The 24,169-nt window shown below is 47.1% G+C and overlaps 1 protein-coding gene across 1 annotated transcript in view; it reads left to right on the forward strand.

Moving 5' to 3' along the window:
• The window catches only part of LOC147668784 (alpha-2-macroglobulin-like protein 1), a 200,665-nt gene that overhangs the window by 84,204 nt on the left and 92,292 nt on the right, over nucleotides 1–24,169 (forward strand). Inside the window, exon 17 of the mRNA XM_086948432.1 lies at nucleotides 942–1,098. Within this exon, the coding sequence (XP_086804558.1) occupies nucleotides 942–1,098 (157 nt within the window). The remainder of the gene's footprint in view (nucleotides 1–941; nucleotides 1,099–24,169) is intronic.

The raw sequence follows: 24,169 nt of genomic DNA on the forward strand, positions 1-24,169 counted from the left end.
ATCCTTGCGACACCAGTCTACTTTCCCCAACCAGGCTGGGTGGCGAAATGATCACTTCATACTCTAGTTGTCAAGTATGCCTCACCATAGAAAGAACAAAACCTTTGGCAAAGCAGACCTACTGTTTGTAGCCTTTGAAAAACCCCTCAAGAGTCAACCAATATCTAAGGCAGGAATTGCTAGATGAATGGTCAAGTGTATCCAAACTTCCTATCAAATTGCTGAGAGAACACTGCTTATCACTCCCAGGGCACATTCTATTCAGAAGACGACTGCAAGCATGGCCTTCTTAGGAAACATTCCCCTAGATGACCTATCCAAGGCACTGCTTGGTCACCTCCACACCCACACCCACACACATTTACTAAATACCAGTGTCGATGTTCTAGCCAGGCAACAGGCTATGGTTAGCCACACTGTCTAAAGTACCTTATTTAGGACACCTGCATCATCCACATGCAAGCCACTGCTTATGGAAGGGTTTTGCTTTACAGTCCATGTGTATCTACAGCAATGCATGGTATGAATGAAAAATGTTACTCTTTAAGCATCTATTCATAGCGTGCAGTGCTGTAAATTCATGTACGTCCACCCTCCTCCCCAGATGTGTGACTCTGAACACTAATCTTTGTCAGTTACTATCCTTTGCATGCAATACACATGTGCATCATATGTTCACTCACCACTCCCTACTACTCACCTGTTCAGCAGAAAGCAACGGAGTTGATGTCCATGGATATTTCCAAAAAACAGAAGTCCATGTACATTATGAGTCGAAAGATTTCTTCAAAGAAAAACAACCTGCAAAAGTCTGAGCCCAAGACTAGATTGCAGGAGTATGCAAAGCATGTGACTCCACAGCACTACACACTAGTAACAGATGCTTATGGAGTCAGTAACATTTTCCTTCACCCTCTGAATCCACTCATCTTTCCCTACAGGCCATGGGCATAAAGATGATAACCAACGCTAACATACGGCAGCCAGTGAAATGTCCTGAACGCCCTATCTTCCTGAATCGACACTTCGGATTTGCGGGACCTGCAGGAGGAGGTTTTGTAGAACTTGATCTGGCTGACCGTGGTCCTATGGTATACGGTAAGTATCCCCATCTCCTCTCTCCTATCACTAATCACTGCTCGCTGCTCCATCACTTTCTGCTTCATATGATAAACATCTTTTAGGTTACACCTACAGACAGCTTTACCTGTCTGGCAGGAGGTATTGTCACCACACAAGACATAACGCTCACATACATACACAATAAAATAGAATATGCGGAGCAGGTATATTTGAACATTTGATTGTTCCCAGTGGCGACTGTGATTTAGCTGGCTTTTCCAAACCGATCGGAAGAGGTGGTCCATTAGCACTGGTATGATACCAGGACATTGTGTGAATGTTAACATCTGAAAAGCACTTTTTTCCATTTGTACAGATACCCACAAAAAAAGTCCTACCAACACACAATAATGAACTCCCTCGAACCAAGCCTAAGCCTCACCCCACTGCTGTTGTCTTGTGCTTCCTTGCTCGTTGCCTCCACCCGTTTCATCTCTTGTTTCTTATTCCAGAAGAGAACTTCTAGCGGTTGTTCTTGCATACATGTTTAAGATCCATGGTAAGCAGACCTGTCTTTTCTGTATCTTGCAACCTGTGCAAGCCATGGTCTGTGACTGCAGATTCCCTGCTCTACAATCAGCAGGGACAATGCCACCCAAAATAGGCATGTTGTGACCACGAGGGCTATGTGCCCACAGTCCATCTGACGAATAGATGGGGTGTAATACAACCACAGACCCAATCCAACGGCGTCAAGGTATATCAGTGACTCTGAAAGAGGGGCAGTCAAAATATACTGCTCCCAGACACTCTTATACACTTTATAAGGAGGTGATGCACTGTAATCCGCCCACGTTAAGACACACCATTTCTCCCTGACAGTACCACAGAACAACACAAATTGTGACCCAGACAAAGTTGGTCGTAAGAGTCCACAAATAGTGTTGGACTAAGATCTTAATAGAAAAAATGCACGAGAAGCAAGAGACTCCTCACGGAAACACCACCAACGGGGTAACTGGTATGTAATTTCCAGACAAGCCCCTGTCTCATCATCGGTAGTCACTTGCTTCTCAAAAGAAATAAGAAAGAAAAGAAGTGTCCAAAACAAACAACAAAAATTGTGACAAACAGTGGAGAGCAGAAGAATCTGCTGGTGACAAACACACATAAACAAGTGCCTAAAAACACAGCACACAAGTCCCTTAACCAACTTTATTCATATGGAGGTGATTATATGCCGTTTGTATTAAAAAGGCTGGTAGCTATTCATGCATACCATTACCTAATGCCAGTAGATGGGGTGACCAGATGTCTAGCATCTTCCTGGGTGGTCCCTGGTTTTTCAGGATCTGTCCTGGCAGCCCACCAGTTTTTATTCAGATAAATGAATGTCTTTATTTTGAAGAGGTGGCACAGGTGGATGTAAATGTAACAGTGCTCCACACCTGTCTTTCCTATTCCTCACACCTTGCACAGAGTAATTGCTTCAATCTCCTTTGACGTGCTGTTTTATCTCATTCCTGAAGCAAGGCAGGATTGTAATAAAAATCTATCCTATTACAAAGGTGCCTTCAGCAATGTCCAAACCTTCCTCTGAGCTTTGAGTGGCTTATTAATAGCATTATTTGGAAGCAGTGTGACAAACTTGCACATTATTAATACTATGTGAACTATTAAATGTGTCTATAATATTTAAATATGTGTCTATAATATCTATGTTCTATGTTTTTTCATTACGTCTGGCATTAGGTATGCAGTTTTTTTTTTTGTAAAATGATATATGTATAAAATACTTATCTGGGCATTTCAGTCAGTCCTCTTTATCTTTTAGTCTGTAATTGTCATTCACAATTCTCTTCCACCCACTACAGCATACAGCATGGGTCAGCCTATTTCAGCCATTGACTGTGAGTGATGGCATTCTGTCCTTTAACCTGGAAAACATCCACACAAAGGGCCCGATGAGGATGTGTGGCGGAGAGCCTCAAAGTCGGAGGCTCTCCGCCAAACATCCTGGGTTTTCCTCCGAACACTGTATTTTGATGAACCCATCGGAACAGTAGTGGAATAGTAATCCCAATATTGACAGCGGAGCCAGACACTGCTCCGCCATCAGGATTATGATGTCAGTTTCCGACAGCCAATCTATGTCAACCTTTCCAACATGGTTTGGCATTCAAAAACGGACTTTGGGGCCCTCTAGCAGGGCACCTTCCCTCCCACTGGCCCTCTGTATTAGGGAATAGGGGGCACCAATGGTGCCCCTCAACATCAGTGCACTGTGGCTGGCAGGTATGTTTCAAAACCTCAATTTCTCAATGTAAGCTTGTGCTGCAGGCCTTTTTGGCCCACCGCACAAGCTTTCAATGAGAAATGGAGGTTTGTGACCCACCCCCATGGGCAGTCGCATCAAAATACTACGGTTGGTTTCTTTCTGCAACGATGTTTCGTCAGCCCGACATTGTAATAAGGCCAAAAGTAGTTCACCTTCAGTGCCAGGGACTATTCTGGCAATGTATTTTTTAAACCAAAATATAGTTTTGATTTTGGCAGATGTTTTTATCTTCCTTGAGCAGGGCCTAGAAACTTCCTAGCAAAGCCAAAAATCTGTCAGCCAACCCCAGACCTATTAGCTTGTTTGTATACCTGGTCACCCTCAAAATAAAGCTCCACAGAACATTTTTAATACCTTCTGTGCCAGTGTGAGGAAACGAACTACTAATTGGAGATCCCTTGCAGCATCACTTTGTTCCACCCACTCTTAATTATGTGGTGCTGCCCACGAACAAATAGTGTCTCTTGTTTCAAGCTTCTTTCAATAGATGATGAGAGGTGAGGATGTGACCTCAAGACTAGAACGATCAACCTCCAAGCTGGGGAATGGGATTAGAGTCTCTGCAGGGACGCTCAACCTATTGTGGTTCTGGGAAAATTGCGAACTCCATGTCTAACAAAATGAATGTGTTCATCTGTAACGCAACTGGTGCTCATGTAAAGTGCTCTGATACCTTAGGGTCGAGTTCACTAATATATATATATATATATATATTATAACGAGAACTGTGTCCTTTGAGCCAGGTAAACTCAAAGTACACCACCAATCGCAACACCCAATACAGTGTTGGAAAGGGGAGTCCAGTAGATGGATATAGGCTATAAAAAAATAAACTTTATTTAAAAAATAAACAATACAAAAAGGTAGTCCCTAAGAAGTAGCGCCGGCCGTGTGTGCTGACATCATCGGAGGACAGGAACGCGAGGAGGAGCGGACAACCTCGCCAGACTGGCGGGAATGAGGTACCGGAACCGCGGGGAAGAGCAGTGAAGTAAGGCAGACTGGAGCGGAATGGAGGACAACCGGGCATGGAGGAGCGGAGAACGTAGCAAGACTGCAGCGCCATGAGGTATGTGAAACGCGGGGAGGAGCGGTGAAGTACACGCGGAGGAGCGATAAGTGAGGCAGAATGGAGCGTGATAGCTTACTGCAGCGGGCGTGTAGACTGGCTATGTGTAGTGGGGGGGTGGTGAAATGAGGCGGACTGGAGCAGGGGCCTGGGTTTGTGCGACTGGGAGCAAGCGCTGAGGTAAGGTGCATGCAAGCTAGGAATGCTGCCCCTAGCCCCTTCTGCCCTGGGCAACGCTGGGGCGGGCTGCTAGTATGTGTATGTATATGTGTATATATATATATTTATATCTATCATCATGGTAACACCAGCAAAGACTGCTCAGAAAATGCACTGTTGAAAATATACGAGGCACCCATTTACCAGATGTTTCCAAGTCCCTGGGATGCCAGATTTCCATTCCGTGCCTTTGCTTTTACATATCCTAATCCATTTTGTTGGGGCGATTAAAATGAACCAAGACTACAACTCCCAGAATGCACTGATCTGTAAAAGCAAAGTCCATAAATAGAAAACTGGTGTCTAGATGGCTCCAGTTCAGCAGGTCACCCTAGGAACCTCAGTAAAAACACCAACAATAGCAGCCTGCATGTATGCAGCATGTTAGTAGAAACTACTTACGATAGCTATTCCTAGGTGTTCTTGGCGGTTATGAGGCTTTCCAAATATAAAATTGGCACTAAACATTTCTACAGGAAACTAGACTCGCAGTAGCGTTATTGTTGTCAGGACTTCCTCAACTAAAAGCCGCCGCACTGTCAGCCCCAGTGAATGCACTCTAAATTACTTTGTACGTGTCTAATCAGTTTTTGCACGCTACTTTCATCAGTAATTGGTTTCTGTCTATGCTGCGTGACTTATTGCTTTACCTGGGCTGTCTTTTAAAATCTGACTATCCATGTGCATAAAATGAGGATGCAACTGCGGCTGATATGAACTAGATGCCCCCTGCGTTTGCTACGTCCGTTTACCCATCAGTTGGAGGCACATTTCTTGACAGGGCATACACCTATACCACACCCTCAGCTTCTCCACTTAGTTGTGACTGTTACCCCCACCTAACAGTTCCATGATGAATGCATCGGTGTTCTTTCAATATCCTGCGTTTTAGGTCTGGGGTTAGGTAGAACCTTCAGATCTTTTTAAAAATTATACCCACAATATGCTGACGTGTACACCTGTCAGCCTGCCCTCTTCACCCCTTGGTCTGTTTTGCTCATGGGGCTCATTTCAGCATGGGAATGGCATTCAGCCATTTCACAAGGAATTCAATCACAAACAAAATAGTTCCCTCCAGTTCCAGAGACTGTTCTGGCAAGTTGGCTTTTTGAGAACAAAAAGATATATTCGTAGCATCTGCTGGCTGCAGTAAACCTTACTATTTACACTACTGGCATCTAACATTGGGCCTGGACTTTACAACTTGTTTTATAGAATTCTTTGTTGCCGACATGACTTTAAGACTCCTCCTCTTCAAGTAAATGCGAATTGTTTTTTTTTTTTTTTTCCTGCCATCGGGCTCGCCGTACAGCACTGGAGCTCTGTGCAACTTCGTCATCCTCAAGATTTCGAAACAATGGAACGAAATTGAACAACCACGCCATCGGTAATCGATGATGTATCTGACATTCTTCAAAACTCCAGAGGTGGCTGACTTGACAATACCTCTTCCTCTATGCCACGAGAATACTTGACTTCAGGTAATGGATGGGAAAAAAGACAGGCTCTTTCAAAAGTGCCAACAGTATGGGGCGAAGCATGACCTTTACAACCTTTGGCTGTCGCCAGAGCATAACTAAGAAGATTGTAGAGTCTGCAATCTGTCCAAGAACAAGAAAAAGGTTCGCTCTCAATGTGATCAATGCTTATGTCACAACAAAGATGGTGGCGAGGCAGAATTCTCTGCGGAAGAATCACTCCTAGACACAAGCAGCAAAGAAAGGATTAACCCTCATCACAACTTCTAGAGCTCCATGAAGATCCCACGACTACAAGATCTGGTCGTCAGACCCACCCACACATCTGTTACCTCAAATGTCCATTCAAAACCGCCTTGGTTCTCCACAGCCTTCAGGCGAAGATCAACGCCAATATCCCAATGGAGCCGAGACAGGATGATGGTGTTGAACTCAATTGGGCTCAGGGCATGCAGGGCAAAACTGAAGGACATTCAGCGCTCAAAGCCAAAGCAACATTCTGTGCTGACAATGCCATTGATGCCTTCACAGCTTTTGATGCCAAGTATACTATTGGTGCCACTTACCTCTTCAGTGCTGGCAAATTCATCGGAGTCTACTACACATATGAGTATCCAAACATCAAAGTCATAAAAAGACATCGGAATCAGCCATCAATGACAATGGCTTCAGTGCCACAGGAGCACACAAAAAAGGATTTGCTACATCGGAAGGTTCAAGTCACATTTAACGTTGAGGATGAAGGGAAAATCTCCAAGGACTTAAGAACATGAAAAGACATTTGGAGGCTGAAAATTACCAAAATAAATGAAGCCACAAAAGGTCACTGCAGGATATTGCTCAAAACCAGCGTCCTCCACAGAAAGACAAAGCAACTAGCCCTAAGCCACTTGACACCTCAGGTGACATTGATACAGGCAGCCCTGCACAGTACACTCAGGACGAGGACTATCACCACCCTCTGCAACTGGACCCCGATCAGCACCGAAGACACCACCCGCACGATTAACTCCATCCACTCCGGATCACCAACCGACCCCTGCCCACACCACGTCTTCAACAAAGCCGCCACCACCATCGCACCCCAGCTCCGAGACACCATCAACTCCTCCTTCCACACCGCCACCCTCCCGGAGAGCTGGAAGCACGCCGAGCTGACCGCCCTCCTGAAGAAACCAACAGCAGACCCCACCGACATCAAAAACTACCGTCCCATCTCGCTCCTTCCTTTCCCCGGCCAAAGTCATCAAGAAGACCGTCAACATGCAGCTTGCTGCCTTCCTCGAGACTAACGGATCCCTCAACCACTCGCAGTCCGGATTTCGGGCCAACCACAGCACCAAGACCGCCCTGATCGCAGCCACTGACGACATCAGAACCCTGATTGACAACGGGGAAACAGCGGCCCTCATCCTCCTGGACCTCTCCGCGGCGTTCGACACGGTCTGCCACCGCACCCTAGTGAAGCGCCTCAGCAACATCTGAATCCAAGAGAAAGCACTGGAATGGATCATCTTGTTCCTCACCGGAAGAACCCAGAGAGTCCGCCTCCCTCCGTTCAAATCCGAGGCCACCGAAGTCATCTGCGGCGTACCACAAGGATCTTCTCTCAGCCCGACCCTCTTCAATGTCTACATGAGCCCCCTCACAGCCATCGCACGCCAACACAACCTCAACATCTCCTACGCCGACTACACTTAGCTGATCCTCTCCCTCACCAACGATCCCACCACCGCCAGAGCCAACCTACACGAAGGGATGGAAGACGTCGCCGACTGGATGAAAAAACGGCAGTCTTAAACTGAACTCAGACAAGACATAAGTCCTCATCCTGGGATAATCACCCTCCGCCTGGGACGACTCCTGGTGGCCCTGGGCACCGCCCCCAAACCAACAGACCACGCACGCAACCTAACCTTCATCCTGGACTCCTCCCTGTCAATGACCAGACAAGTCAACGCCGTTTCTTCCTCGTGCGTCAACACCCTGCGCATGCTCCGCAAGATCTTCAGATGGATCCCCACTGAAACCAGGAAGACCGTCACCCAGGCACTCATCACCAGCCGACTGGACTACGGGAACGCCCTCTACGCCGGAACTACAGCCAAACTCCAGAGAAGACTCCAACAAATCCAGAACGCCTCCGCACGACTCATCCTGGTCATCCCCAGACACCGCCACATCACCGGACACCTGAGAGAACTGCACTGGCTCACCGTCAGCAAGAGAATCACGTTCAGACTCCTCGCCCACGCACACAAGGCTCTACACGACCTGGGCCCCAAGTACCTCAACGACCGCATGACCTTCACGCCCACCCGCCAGCTACGATCGACAGGCCACGCGCTCGCCACCGTACCACGCATCCGCAGAGCCACCGCCGGAGGAAGATCCTTCTCCTACCTGGCAGCCAAGACCTGGGACTCCCTCCCCATTCACCTTCGACGTACCCAAGACCATCTCTCCTTCAGGAAGCAACTCAAGACCTGGCTTTTCGAGCAGTAACACGCCCCTTTCCCCCAGCGCCTTGAGACCCTTCCGGGTGAGTAGCGCGCTTTATATAAATGCCTTGATTGATCAGCGAATGCCCCCAGATAGTCCAGATCCATGGAAAGCCTATGACGTTGTTCTACCAGACTCGGACATAGAACAGACAACAGCCAAGGCATCCCCACCAGACAACACTACATCTTTTCATAGTGCGCTACAATGCACAGCTGACTATCAGTCAGACACACCACGGAGGAGGAAGGAGTCCTTTTATTTGAAACACTCCCCAAGGCTGAGTGTTCAGTGCAGTATTTGCTCATGATGGGGTCAATGCTTAAAGTCTCCAGAAATATTTAAAGACCCAATTAACTGAAGGTTATTAACACCTCGTATTTAGCGAAAATACAAACTTTCACCTAATGAACCGCTCTTTATTAAGGGACATCCTACAACAGATTTCCTAGTCGCAACAGCTAGCAAAAGAGAAGCTTCCCAGAGTACGTGTGACACCTCCTCCAGATAAGGACAGTAGCTAATAGATGCAGCATGCAAACGAGTGGCGGGAGGACTTGCTAATCGTTGGGGCATAACCAATTCAGTTGGCCTCCTCATGTTATAACTGAGCAACATGGGATGACATTGACGAACTGCTACAATATCTCCTAGATCAGTACAAAGAGGTGAGAAATGATGGTTGGAGGGCAAACTTTAATTTCCAACGCAACTATTTGCGGCACCTTGCCCTGTACGAGGAATTCACTCCATCATTCTACACAAGAATGCTTGGCTATGCCGATCAGGCTTTAAATCTGAGATTCAGCAGCACCTCTTAAAAGTCCCTTTTTGACGGAGAACAGCTTTTTGGCCCAGAGGTGGATACCCAATTGGAAAAAATAGAAAAATTACACTGAAACTGTGAAATTCATGGGGGGGCCACACTCCACAACACCTAGACAGCAACCCTTTCACAGGTTTCAGGGCAGGTGTGCAGCCAAAAACCCCTCCACTGACACACAGTACTGTCAGAAACAACAGCAGGCATACCACCAGCAAACAGCTAGGGGTACTATAAAGGTAGATTCGAATGGGGTAGTCAAAGAGGGAAAGGCTAAGGTTACACTGGAAAGGGAGCCTCCACCTCCAAACAATGACTCACCACAACTTTCCCTGATCGTGCAACACCTTTTGGGGGAAGCATACAGCAGTACCATCGCCTCTTGCCTGAAATAACAGCCAACCAGTGGGTGCTGTCCATTGTTCGGCATGGACACTACCTAGAACTTACTTCACATCCTCCAAGCACAGCTTGACAGACACTCAACCTTCAGCACCCCCACCTTTTTAAAGAGGAGATAAAATCTCTGCTATTGAAAGACTACATAGTTTGTTCCAAAAGAACACTTCGGAAGAGGCGTGTATTCCATATACTTATTGATACCCAAGAAAGACTGCAAGTTGACACCAATATTGTATCTCCCCCCTTGTAATCAATACATATTATTGGGACACTTCCACTTTGTAAGGACGCTTAATTTCACATCCCCATTCATCCAGCTTAATTTCACATCCCCATTCAACAATGCGCACAACTGCAAGGAACTCTTCAACATCGTGAAAGAGCTCTCCAACCCCAACGCCGGAAACGACATCACCCCATCGCAAGACCTCTGCAACTCCCTCGCCTCCTACTTCCACAACAAGATCGCGGACATACACAACAGCTTCAGCACTCAACCGACACGACCGAACCACCGCCCCCCACCACCACCCTCCGCGCCTGGACTCCGATCAGCACCGAAGACACCGTCCGCATGATGAACTCCATCCACTCCGGATCTCCAACCGACCCCTGCCCTCACCACGTCTTCAACAAGGCCGACGCTGTCATCGTACCCCACCTGCGGACATCATCAACACCTCCTTCGACACCGCCACCTTCCCGGAGAGCTGGAAGCACGCCGAACTCAGCGCCCTACTCAAGAAACCTACAGCGGACCCCACCGAACTCAAGAATTACCGCCCCATCTCGCTCCTCCCGTTTCCAGCCAAAGTCATCGAAGACCGTCAACAAACAGCTGGCCGCCTTCCTCGAGACGAATGGATCCCTCGACCGCTCAGTCTGGCTTCCGAGCCAACCACAGCACCAAGACCGCCCTCATCGCGGCCACCGATGACATCCTAGCCCTGATGGACAACGGCGAAACAGCGGCCCTCATCCTCCTAGACCTCTCCGCGGCATTCGACACTGTCTGCCACCGCACCCTAGTGCAGCGCCTCAGCAACGTCGGAATCCAGGAGAAGGCACTGGAATGGATCATCTCCTTCCTCGACGGAAGAACACAGTCCGTCTACCACCGTACAAGTCAGAGGCCACCGAAGTCATCTGCGGCGTCCCTCAAGGATCCTCGCTGAGCCCCACCCTCTTCAACGTCTACATGAGCCCCCTCGCGGCCATTGCACGCCAACACAACCTCAACATTTCCTACGCGGACGACACCCAGCTGATCCTCTCCCTGACCAACGACCCCGCCGCCAGAGCCGACCTTCACGAAGGGATGAAAGACGTAGCCGAGTGGATGACGACCCTCTGCCTGAAACTGAACTCGGACAAGACGGAAGTCCTCATCCTGGGATCTTCACCCTCCGCCTGGGATGACTCCTGGTGGCCCCCTGCCCTGGGCACCGCACCCAAACCGACAGGCCACGCACGCAACCTGGGCTTCATCCTGGACTCCTCCCTCTCTATGACCAGACAAGTCAACGCCGTCTCCTCGTCGTGCTTCAACATACTGCGCATGCTACGGAAGATCTTCCGGTGGATCCCCACCGAGACCAGGAAGACGGTCACCCAGGCCCTCGTCACCAGCCGACTGGACTACGGCAACGCCCTCTTCGCCGGAACCACCGCCAAGCTCCAGAAGAGACTCCAACGGATCCAGAACACCTCAGCCAGACTCATCCTCGACATCCCAAGACACAGCCACATCTCCGGACATCTGAGAGACCTGCATTGGCTCCCCGTCAACAAAAGAATCACCTTCCGTCTCCTCACCCACGCACACAAAGCCCTATACGATCAAGGCCCGAGCTACCTCAACAACCGCATCAACTTCTACGCTCCCAAACGCCATCTCCGATCAGCCAGTCACGCCCTCGCCGCCGTCCCCCGCATCCGAAGAACAGGAGGAAGGTCCTTCTCCTACCTGGCCGCCAAGACCTGGAACTCCCTCCCGACCTGCGCCTGACCCAAGACCACCTCTCCTTCAGGAAGAAGCTCAAGACCTGGCTGTTCGAGCAGTAGCAGCATTCCCCCCCCCCCCCCCAAGCGCCTTGAGACCCTCCAGGTAAGTAGTGCGCTCTACAAATGTCTTTGTTTGATCCAGCACATCGTCCATACATCAGCTTTATGGTGAGTGCATATCATTAACAGTTCAAGGTGCTGCCCTTTGGGTGATGACAGCACCAAGAGTCTTTACCAAATGTCTGGCAGTTGTAGCAGCACAATTGAAGACACAACATTCATGTCTTCCCATAACTGGCTGATTGGCTGAGTTAAAGCAGAGTTCAAGCAGACAGAAATGCCTGCAAGATGTACAGACTACCATCAGCTTGTTACACAAATTGGGTTTCAGTCAATGCAACCAAATCCCACTTACAGCTTCTTCAGATACAAATATGTCTATTACAACGCAGTCTTCACACCGTGATATGTTTACAACACGGTCATTACAACGCAAGTCGTTACAAAGACTTGCGCTGGATGGTGCTATATACTAAGGAATAGTATGTACGAGGCATGTGGGCTGCTGAATTCATATCTGTGCATAGATAGCCGCCTAGTGTTGGGTCCGGAGGATTGCACATTGTTGTCCTGGAAGAGTCTTCGAAGTATCACAAGATAGGTTGCTCCTCCCCCGGACTACAGTGCGCATGGGCATCCTCTCCATCCTGTTTTTCCGACATTGGGTTCGGATGTACTTTCTTTACTCAAGTTCGGAAACTAAGGCCAAAACGGCCTTCAGGGTCGTCGGTATTGTTATTTCGATCAGTGCCGAGTACTTTGTTCCAGTTCTTTTCGAGCAGGACGTCGAAGAGAGCCGCGTGGCCTTTTCGATACCAGAGACATGATCGTCGATGGAACGGAGCCCGTTCAAACGATGCCCCCTTTGCAATTCTAAGTACCCACACATTGATGTACACCCGATGTGCAACAAGTGCTTATCTCCGGAGAACAATGAGGCCAACTGTCTAGCTTGTGCTCCATTCAGGTCGAAGAAAACGCTTGGACTTCGATGCGCAGCAAGGCAGTCGATGACTAAGCCTGCGCCCGACCCGGTGAATATCTTTGAAGATTATGAGGTCGCCGACACTGAGGATCCAGAACAGCAGTCGGATCCCGGTTCGGAGCATGTTCAACTATTATGAAGACGACTAAGAAATCGTCGGATGAAAACAAAGTCTAGGTAAGGGACGACGCATCACCCATCGGAGTTGTCTATGACTCGAGCGATGAACCAGGCCTGACAGCAAGTACGGGCCCGGAATAGACACTAAAAGACTTCCAAGGGCTCAGGTCGAGGCATCGCCAGTAGGCCTTAGCCAAGATCATGGCGAGCATTCTATAGCCCCGCGTCTCAGCCCAGCCAAGAATATATCACACGAGCCATCGGTCGAACATTACCAGTCACTGGGTAAATCGAAACCGAAAGCCATGGAGTCGAAAACTAAACCGAAACTGCTGGTGACAGTCTTCGGATCGAAGAGTTCGAAGCCATCGGATTCGACTAAAAAGAAGTGTCTACTACCCTGCAGGGCCACAAATAAGAAGTGTCGAACCGAAGATCGGTACGCTGAAGTCCATGACTAAAGTCAAGCACATCGAACCGACGAGGTTGACGTTGACTGACAGCGACACAAATAAGGGACTCTAGTCAAAGGTTCTCGATCCGAAGCAACAAGTCGGCAGCCCACAGTTTGTCAAAAGCCTCGAGCCGAAGTTCAAGACCGGCTCGAAGGAACACGTCTAGTCGAAGCAAAAGAGCGCGCCTCCAACGCTGCAGCCGCCTAAGTCGACGCGAGGCCAAACATATATTGGCGAAAAGACAGTCGGTCGGACCAATAGCGACGCCGGCCCCGAAGTTCAGTCTGTCGACAAACTATGCCGCCGATAAAATTCGGACTGCCCCCAACTGCACAGCCTAAGGCGCTCGATCCAAACATGGGAATCGAAACGTCCAAGAAGGTGTCAATGGGGAAAAGGAGTCATTCTCTAGAAGAGGACATTGTGTACCAAGATCCCTCCTATGATGAGCAGTCCAAGCTACATATCGACTCCGACAGACTTACTATTTATCGGAGGAAGATCAGGTCAGACAATCCTCTTGAATCATATAAAATTCCACTCAAAAAGAAAAGGGATTCTGCAACATCTCCTGTCCTTTTTGAGAGTGTAAGGTACCATGACCGGGACACTTCTGCATACTCACCCACACGCACTAATGAGGACATGGGGTATGACTACAATGAACAATTTACTTACCCTGTGTACATGGATCAGGATGACCAGACTCAAGCCTGGACAGACCCTGTTGACACGGGGGAGTCAGACTATTCCTGACACTCCTTCTTATCCTGTCAAAACTTCACCAACAGAGGATACAACTGCGTTTAACACCTTAATAGAAAAGGCAGCACACAATCATGATGTGGAAATGCATGCTGACCTAGTTGAAGAGGTTGACACTTTCTCCACCTCAGAGAAATCAGTCAAGACATTGCTAATGTTGAAAGGTGTCCTTATACACGCAGGAGACATTTTCAAGGAAACCACAAGAGTAAGGGTTGTTAACGCCAGAATCGAAAGAAAATACAGACCGGCACCTGTGGACCCTACATATATTAAGGGACAGCTGCCACTGGACTCTTTGGTGGTACCAAATGCTCGTAAGCGTGCCAACTCACAAACAACTGGTGATGCTCCTCCCACAGACAAGGAGTCTAAGATATTAGAAGCTTCTGGAAAAAAGGGTGGCTGCTCAAGCAGCTAATATATGGAGAATTCCTAATACTCAAGCCCTATTAGCCAGATACGATAGGGTGCATTATGACACATTAGAGCAACTGCTACAACATTTGCCTGATGCCTACAAGGAGGGAGCAGAAACACTGATACAGGAGGGAAAACTCATATCCAATGCATCCATTAAGTGTGCGCTGGACGCAGCAGACAACGCAGCCAGGGCCATAAACACAAGTGTCATGCTCAGGAGACATGCTTGGTTACGCTTCTCTGGGTTCAAACCTGAGATTCAAACCACATTATTAAATCAGCCTGTGAACCCTGATTATCTATTTGGTCCTGATGTGGACACAATATTAGAGAAGATTAAAAAAGACAGACCGTCAAGTCTATGGGTGCCTTGCAGTCACAACAATTCAGAGGAGGCTCCTTTCGTCGCTCCGGTAGCAGAGGAGCTGCACGAGGCCAGGCATCCCAGCAGACTCCATACAATAAAGGGAGCACGCAGACCACCTATAATAACAATAGAGGTGGATACCGTGGCAACAGCAACAAAGGCAGAGGACGAGGGAATAACACCATATCCTCCACCAATACTAAACGGTGACGCCTTGTCACTGCCCCAGACCATGTAACACGAGTTGGGGGATGATTACAACAGTTCCTGCCAGTCTGGGAAAGCATTACCACAGACAGGTGGGTGAGAACTTATTCCGTATGGCTATTGTCTAGAGCTGACGCCCACTCCACCCAACATACCCCCAAGACACCGTCCTATGTCTGCAGAGCACATACTTATTGCAGCAAGAAGTCATCAGAATGCTGCAAAAAGGGGCCGTAGAACTGGTACCTATACAGCAACAGGGTACAGGGGTATACTCCCTGTACGTCTTAATCCCCAAAAAGGACGGGTCCCTCAGGCCAATACTGGACCTCAGGCCCCTAAACCAATACATCTTGTCAGAATATTTTCACATGCTCACTTTACAGCAGGTTCTACCATTGCTCAGTCAGGGAGATTTCCTCGCAACACTAGACCTAAAAGACGCGTATTTCCACCTACCGATACATCCAGCACACAGGAAGTATCTCGGGTTTACCATACAAAATCAGCACTACCTGTTCAAGGTCCTGCCTTTCAGAGTGACATCAGCGTTGGTGTTTACCAAGTGCCTAGCCACAGTAGCTGCGCACCTACGGAGAAACCATATTCATGTCTACCCCTATCTGGACGACTGGCTTATCAAAGCAAAGTCAGCCCAGCAATGTGCCATCCACATGTCCCGCACTATTCACCTCCTACACAGCCTCAGATTCTCATTGAACTACCCAAAGTCTCATCTTCAACCCGCCCACGTACAACAGTACTTGGGAGCGACAATAGACACTCTGGCAGCAAAGGCACAGCCAAACTCAGCAAGAATCAACAGCATTCAATTACTGATTCAGAAATTCAGACCCCAACACTCGCTCCCAGCACGGGTGTTTATGCAGTTGATAGGCATGATGGCCTCCTGCATCTTCATAGTCCCTCATGCAAGACTACACATGAGTCCGCTTCAGGAGTGCTTAGCACAGCAGTGGAACCAGGCTCAAGGACCATTACAAGACCTAGTGTTGGTGACCGGTCGCGCATACAACTCTCTGCAATGGTGGAACCCACAACCTATGCAGGGGACGACCGTTCCAAGAGCCTGTACCACAAATAGAGCTGACTACGGACGCATCTCTCCTGGGATGGGAAGCGCATGTCCTCCATTACACAGTGCAGGGACTATGGACGACACAGCAAAAGAGGATGCACATCCACCTGCTGGAATTGATGGCAATCTTAATGGCAATGAAGGCATTCAAAGTACATTTGTGCAACAAAGTCGTGTTGATCCGGACGGATAACATGACTGCCATGTCCTACATACAGAAGCAGGGAGGGACACTCTCCACAGTTGTCACATCTAGCGGAAAGCATGTGGAAGTGGGCCATTCAGAGAAACATATTCCTCATGGTGGAACACCTCCCAGGCAGGAACAACCAGATGGCGGATCTGCTCAGCAGACACAGCCACCAGATGCACGAGTGGGAGATACATCCCTCAGTGCTACAACCGTACTTCCAGCAGGGGGTCACCCAGAGATAGACCTGTTCGCAACAAGGGAAAACGCAAAATGCCAAAGCTTCGCCGCCAAGTTTCCACATCCGCAGTCTCAAGGCAATGTGATCTGGATGAACTGGTCAGGCAGGTTTGCGTACGCTTTCCCCCAGCCCCGCTCATACCACTAGTGGCACGCAAACTGTGACAACACTCAATGACTCATCCTAGTTGCTCCAACGTGGGCGAGGCAACCGTGGTACACCACGTTCCTAGAAATTTCTGTGGTGCCTTATCAAAGATGTGAATAACACCTAGTCTTTTAACGCAGAGCCATGGAGACATTCACCACCCAGATCCGCAACAGTTGAACCTTGCGATCTGGCTCCTGAAGTCATAGTTTGGTCACCTGAACTTGCCTCCTGACTGTATGAATATTATCAAGGAGACAAGAAGACCTACAACCAGAGCATGCTATGCGGCAAAGTGGAAACTATTTGTCATCTATTGTAACAATAATGACATAAATCCGCTAGATGCATCAACTCAAAACATGTTATCGGTCACATTTACACAGATGCAATCTAGCCTACAGTTCCATACGCATACTTATCTTCAGAACAGGCAGCACCTTTCACTCTTCAGAGTACCTGCAATTAAAGCTTTCATGGAGGGACTCAAACGAGTCATTCCTCCAAGACACCCACCTTCACCAGTCTGGAACCTGAACGTAGTGCTAACCAGACTGATGGGACCATCTTTTGAACCTCTACACTCGTATGAAATACAATTCCTAACATGGAAAGTGGCTTTTTTAGTGGCGATTAAATCACTTAGAAGAGTTAGTGAGCTGCAAGCCCTAACTATTCAGGAGCCATTCATCCAAATTCACACAAATAGGGTAGTGCTACGTACAAACCCTAAATTTATGCCAAAGGTGGTATCCCAGTTTCACATCAATCAAACTATAGAACTGCCAGTGTTCTTCCCAAATCCAGATTCAGTGGCAGAAAGAGCTCTACATACACTAGACGTTAAGAGAGCTCTCCTGTACTATATAGACAGGACGAAAAATTTCAGGAAAACTAAGCAACTGCTTGTTGCCTTTTCACCACAGCACAAAGGCAACCCCATTTCCAAGTCGGGTATAGCCAGATGGATTGTTAAGTGCATAAAGATTTGTTATCAGAAAGCTAAACGCACATTAACAGTTCCCCCAAGAGCGCATTCAACACAAGTTAGGGGCATCCATGGCTTTCCTAGGGAACATTCCTCTAGAAGACATATGTAGAGCAGCCACATGGACTACCATACATACATTTACCAAACGCTACTGTGTAGATGTACACTCCAAACAGCAAGCAGCTGTAGGACAGGCTGTACTCCAGACACTTTTTCAGACTGCTGCAGCTGGCGCAAGCAACCACCGCTAAGGGGGACACTGCTATACATTCTATGCAAAGATATGAATTCAGCAGCCCACATGCCTCAAACTGAATATGCTACTTACCAGTATGCATCTGTTCTTGGCATGTAGGGCTGCTGACATTCATTTCGCCCGCCCTCCTCCCCCATGCCTGTCGCAGCTGTAGCACTCGGAATTAATCTCTAGCATGGACATCACTTACTGTATCATACTCCATCTCTGCCACAATGGCGAAGAACAATCTGAGGATGGAGAGGATGCCCATGCGCACTATAGTGTGGGGGAGGAGCCACCTATCTCGTGATACTTCGAAGACTCTTCCAGGACAACCATGTGCAATCATCCGGACCCAACACTAGGCGGCGATCTATGCACAGATATAAATGTCAGCAGCCCTACATGCCAAGTACAGATGCATACTGGTAAGTAGCATATTCCTTACTATTCCAATACCTTCCCATCTGTTACATAGGCTGGAGTTGGAATAGTAAATCATACTATTCAGTCCAGCGTTGCTATGACCACGTTGTAAATGTATCACGGTGTAAAGACCGCATTGTAACGTCATACATTCGACCAGAGGGTTCTCAATCTCTGGAACCAGCAAGCTCTTTTTCAGCCACATCTTTGTAAGAGTAGTGCTGCACCTCTTGGGTATGATTGCATCCTGTATAGCGACTGTCCTGCACTCCAGGCTCGACATGCATCCCCTACAAGAGTGTCTAGCATCTGAATGGTCACAGGCGAAGGGCAGTTTAGAGGATCTAGTGTGGATTCCACCCACGGTCCACCAGTCACTGAAAAGGTGAAGCACAGCCAACCTACTTAAGGGCATATCCTTTTTTGACCCAATACCACAAGTGACAATTACCACAGATGCATCACTCTTAGGATGGGGAGAGCATATGGAGGATCAGTCAATGGTACATGGAACGATTAGCAACAAACTCCACATTTGCATACTAGAACTTATAGCTATCCAGTTAGCATCAAAAAGCCTTTGTCACCACTAACTCTGAAAGCTGTTCGGCAATCCGACATGACTGCAACGTATTACATAAAGCTGGGGGGCACTCATTCAATACAGTTGACATTGGTCTCTTTGCCCTCACATCCAACTCCTTGCAGAATATCTTCCAGAAGTGGACAATTCGGAGGCAGACCTGCTTAGCAGAATGTAGCAACAAGTCCACAAGTGGGAACTCCACCCCCAAGTCCTCCAATGCTACCTCCACTATTGGGCGACACCAGACGTTTTTGCTATATGCCTCACGAGAAGCTTTCCAACACATCAGACTTTCTCACTCGCACGGGTCCAAAGCCAGTCCTTGCAACCCCTAACAACTGAACCTCCCGATTTGGCTCCTGAAGTCATATATAATTTGGATACTTGTATCTACCTCCAGAGTGTATGGACATTCTTAGAGGCACAGGATCCATCAACTTGAGCCTGCTATGCTGCTAAATGGAAAAGATTTGTCCATTACTGTATGGCTCAACACATAGACCCCTGTGCACCCATGTTACAACAAATAGTATGTTATCTGATACACCTACAAATATCAAAGCTAGCATACACTTCCATACAACTGCACATTGCAATTGTAGCATACCTGGAAAATAAAATGGGTCTCTTTTTCGCGTATCGTCATTAAAGCTGTCATGGAAGGCCTTAAAAGAATAATCCCTCCCTGAGCACTGCCAGCATGGAATATTATTGTGCTACTTACAAGACATATGTCCACGCCTTTTGAATCTTTGCATTCCTGCCCCCTACAGTTCCTGTCATGGTAGGTTACTTTCTTTGTGGGTGGACCTTGACACTATTCACTGCATGAAACACACTATTAAATTAATTCCACACGTTTTAATTTATTTCACCAGTTTCCTTTCGTTCGTTACTTTTTTCCACACTGCGTTGCGAGCTACAGAGTCCCCAGACTTACTTAGCGGTACAAGTTTACCCGTGAGTATAAGAACCAGGAAGTCGAGCCGTGGGCACCGTGCCCGGTTCGCTCTAGTTGTTTACCCGTGACGTTTCTGACGTTCTGCGTTTCCATTGGTTTCATACACGGAAGTGGCGCTACGTATAGCAGGAAGTTTTGCCGGTGCACTTAAACCTTTAGCAACCGCCACGAGAGTTGATACGGCAGTAGAGGTCATCTGTTAAATCTTCAAGGTATGCATTATGTCTAGTGGTTTTCCTACGGTCGCTTTTGGTTATTTGGGTCACTGATGTTGGCTTCTCTCGGTTTTGTCTTTGTAGAATTGCTCAACGCTGCATTTCACCACGAGGGTGAGTTTTTTTTTTTTTTAGCGCTTTCAGTACATTTGATTTGAGTTTTGCATTCAGAACTTGTTTATGACGAGGTTTATAAAGGTTCTACTCTATTAATTTCAGAACTTTGCTTACGCCAAGAAACATAGGGTAAGCCCATCTTTCACTAATCACGTGGCCATCAGGTGGAGGTTCGTTTAACCTGAGCACTTACAACCTACACTCAATAACACTTGGTCCCAAATGTAACGACTTGTTTTTTAAAACATGTGTTTCAATCTGTTTAGATTTCAGGCCCCGGAAGAAGAGCCCCACCAGGCTCGAAATGCATCGGGCATTACAATGAATAATGAATCATGAATTGGATGATTTTTGCTTTGTTTGTTTAAATCTTGCTGCCTTAAGTACCAATGTGTAAATTATTTGAACAAACATGTATGAAGTTTTCAATGTATTGAATTGAAAAGATATAGTGATACATTCAACCTTATTTTGAAATCAAACATTAAGAATTGAAAAATAAACAGTTTCGCAACAGTGCACAGTGGTCGGGTGTGACTTCACTCGATATAGGTTGGTTTAAATGTTGGCTCGTGAGGGCAAACGGGCCACCACTGTTGCACGCGTAGATTAGTTAGATATAAATTGTGAAAATTCAAAACGTTAAATAAGGTGTGCTTCTCCCCCCACATTCATTTTCGTGAATACGGATGAACCCAAAGCGTCTTCCAAAAGTCGTACCTCCTTTTCACTTAAATAAGACGCTAGACCTCCCTGTGTTTTTTAGGTTTCGCCTAGAGCAGAGCATGCACTCCTCTAGAAGAGGGCTCTTGGAATCACTTCAGACTTCCAAGAGCCTTCTCCGTGTGTTTGCCTTCTCCCACACATCCCATTGGCCTTTGCGTGTGGCTGTCAATAATTGAAAGCATGCAAAACGCCTAAGACTGGAGCATGTCCCGCCTTCCCTCAAAACTTTAACTCCCCTGGCTTAGGGGTCTCTGGAGCGAGCAGCGGCGCGCATTGCGAGCTGCATTCCTCCCTGATATCTTTTCTTTCGTGGCCGCGCTTGTTTTTGTATTGTCATTTGCACTCTGGTTTACAGAGACTGCCGCTTCTTGGGGGGGCTCTAGGCTGACTGTTCCTTCCAGGCCCATCTACGCATCCCAAGGTACCAAGTACAGGCTGTATAAGTGCTTGGAGGTGGGCACTGGGAGGGAGGCACTGTTAAGGGTAAGGCAGATAGGTCATGGCAGGCACTCAGTCTCTCGGGACCTTCTTCTAATTAACGTCATTCTGAGCACAGCCCTGGACCCTGCTTGATGCCCCTGTCTAGCTCCTCACCTGCTCCTCTGAGCTCAAAGCACCCTACCTTGTGTTCAGGACTTCTTTGGTATGATCAAAAAAAGGGCTGTTATCCAGATAATTACTCCAGTGCCCCCCGAGACTCAACTCCAGCTCTGCTCCTCGCGCTCCATGTGCTTTGAGGCACATTCAAGACTCCCAAGAGGTGGTGCAGCCAAAGTTTTAAAGACGCACCTGAATGGTTTAAACTCCTTCAATCATAAAGCTCCTACCTAGGCTCGTTGAAGTGGTTTGGTTTCAGTACAGCCAGTAGAGAATCTCTTGCCTGTGAGGCTCCAGCAAGTAGATGAGCCTGGGGCTTTGGGGGGGGGGGGGGGCATCGAGCCCTCCTCTGTGGTACAAGAACCAGAGATCTGGGGTCTGCAGGAAACACCAGAGGGGGGGGGGGCACCATGGAAATCTTTGAAAGGATGATCTTGAATATATTTCATCTGTAATTGTTACACAAATTTCTTTGAAAGTAAAACATGAAACAAATGGGTACACTGGTCATATTGTTTGACCCATTTTTTTTCTCAATGGATATCAATATAGTTTCTCTTCTCATCCCTATGCTTTTTCCACCTCTTTGTGAGCTGTCCATCGCCCATTTTTGCTCTTTCCTCCGTGCCTCGCCAAACACCTGCTCCAATTTGTTTCATGTTTTACCCCACTCATATCTTTTGTTAGCAGTTTTATGTTCCACAAACCCAAAGGTATCGAAGCACTTTTACATGAGCGACAGTTACATTTTTTTTTTTTAAAGGTATTAGTATATTAATTCATTGGCCAAGAATCACTAGGTGTTCGTCTGACGCTGGTACTAGACACAGAACAGGCTTACAGGCAAGATCCGAGTGATAAACAGTTTGTGTTTAAAAGATAAAGGGTTGGACAGAATTGAGTTAATGAGGAATCGTTACTGGGGGGAGTAGGAAAGATCCCCAGAGCTTTAAGAAGTTCCCAGGAAGTCCACAATTATAAAACAATTTCCCTAGTGACTCGTGCGCCATTACTCCAAATTTTTTTAAATCAAGGTTAATGCAACCATATTTAACCATCTAAATTAATTTAGCACACAGACCCGTAGACTGTGTAGAGGCATGCCCATCTCTCCTCCCTGCTTCACTAATTGTCAAGTAGCACCATAGCCAAGGTGAACAATTGCCCAGAGGGGGCAAGATTTAAATTTGTCCAGAAGGGACAGCTAACCGCTTGGTACCCCAATAGGTTCAACAGTAAATTCCTCAAACAATTATTTATGATGTAATGGTGCAAATGAATATCTACCCATAACTTTTCAACATGCTGCACAGCAGCCACACTGCCCTAAACCATAGCTTAAAGACCTCGGCAAAGCCAATAGCTCTGGCTAAACACTTATAAGGTCCAAAAGGCGAGACCTATTGGCTATGCCAATGCTTGTTCTAAACTGGAAACAGTTGCAGAAGTAGGCCCACACACACTTGATGTGAAGTAGGCCCACACGCACTTGATGATAAAGGAGCATTGCTTTATTACATTGATAGGGCTAAAACCTTTAGGGAAACACAGTCATGTGTTCCTTTCTCAAACCCTAGAAAATTAAAACACCATTTCAAAAGCAGAAATTGCACAATGGATAGTACAATGCAACCAGGTATGTTACATTAAACCCAAATGTACAATACCATCGATCCACAAGCACCTTCTATTAGAAAGAAATGTGATTATTTTTAGTTTCTAGGTAACATCCCGTTAGCTGGCATTTGTAAGACATCTACTTGGACTAATCCACATACATTTAAAAAACACTACTGTTTGGATGGCTAAGCAAGAAAACAAGCTCTGGTTGATCAGTGTTAAACTTTAGGGCCAATTATGATGCCGGTGGGGCCGACACTGGAGTGCCGTCGGTCCCACTGGCTTCTCTTTTAAATTTAAAGTGAACGTTTATTATAATAATTTGCAAAGATAACATTTAAATGAACTACAGAAATCATTGAGCAGATAATCCTACATTTTGAAAAAAAGACATACAATAAGACTTCAACAATAATATAACAAATGTGTGATGTGCAATGAGAATTTAGAGGAGTAAAACATAGCATAATAAAATAGGACAACATTTCTTAACCAAACCGCATCAAGGAGGTTTAGGAACTGCTTCAATATGGGGATTATGTAAACATGCGGTATAAGCGGATTCATCCAAAAAAGAAGTGATTGGGAGCCATAAGAGCTCTTTTAATAGCTAACAAAACAGGGTAGATGTATGCCCTTTCAAGTCTATGGTGATAGCATACACCATACCACCATGCTTGAAAGGACACTAGTGAAGAATCCTTCCAAGATTTGGTAATTTGTTGGAAAGCTACTG

Source organism: Lissotriton vulgaris, unplaced genomic scaffold (genome assembly GCF_964263255.1).
Source record: "Lissotriton vulgaris unplaced genomic scaffold, aLisVul1.2 SCAFFOLD_2599, whole genome shotgun sequence".
Classification (NCBI taxonomy): Eukaryota; Metazoa; Chordata; class Amphibia; order Caudata; family Salamandridae; genus Lissotriton; species Lissotriton vulgaris.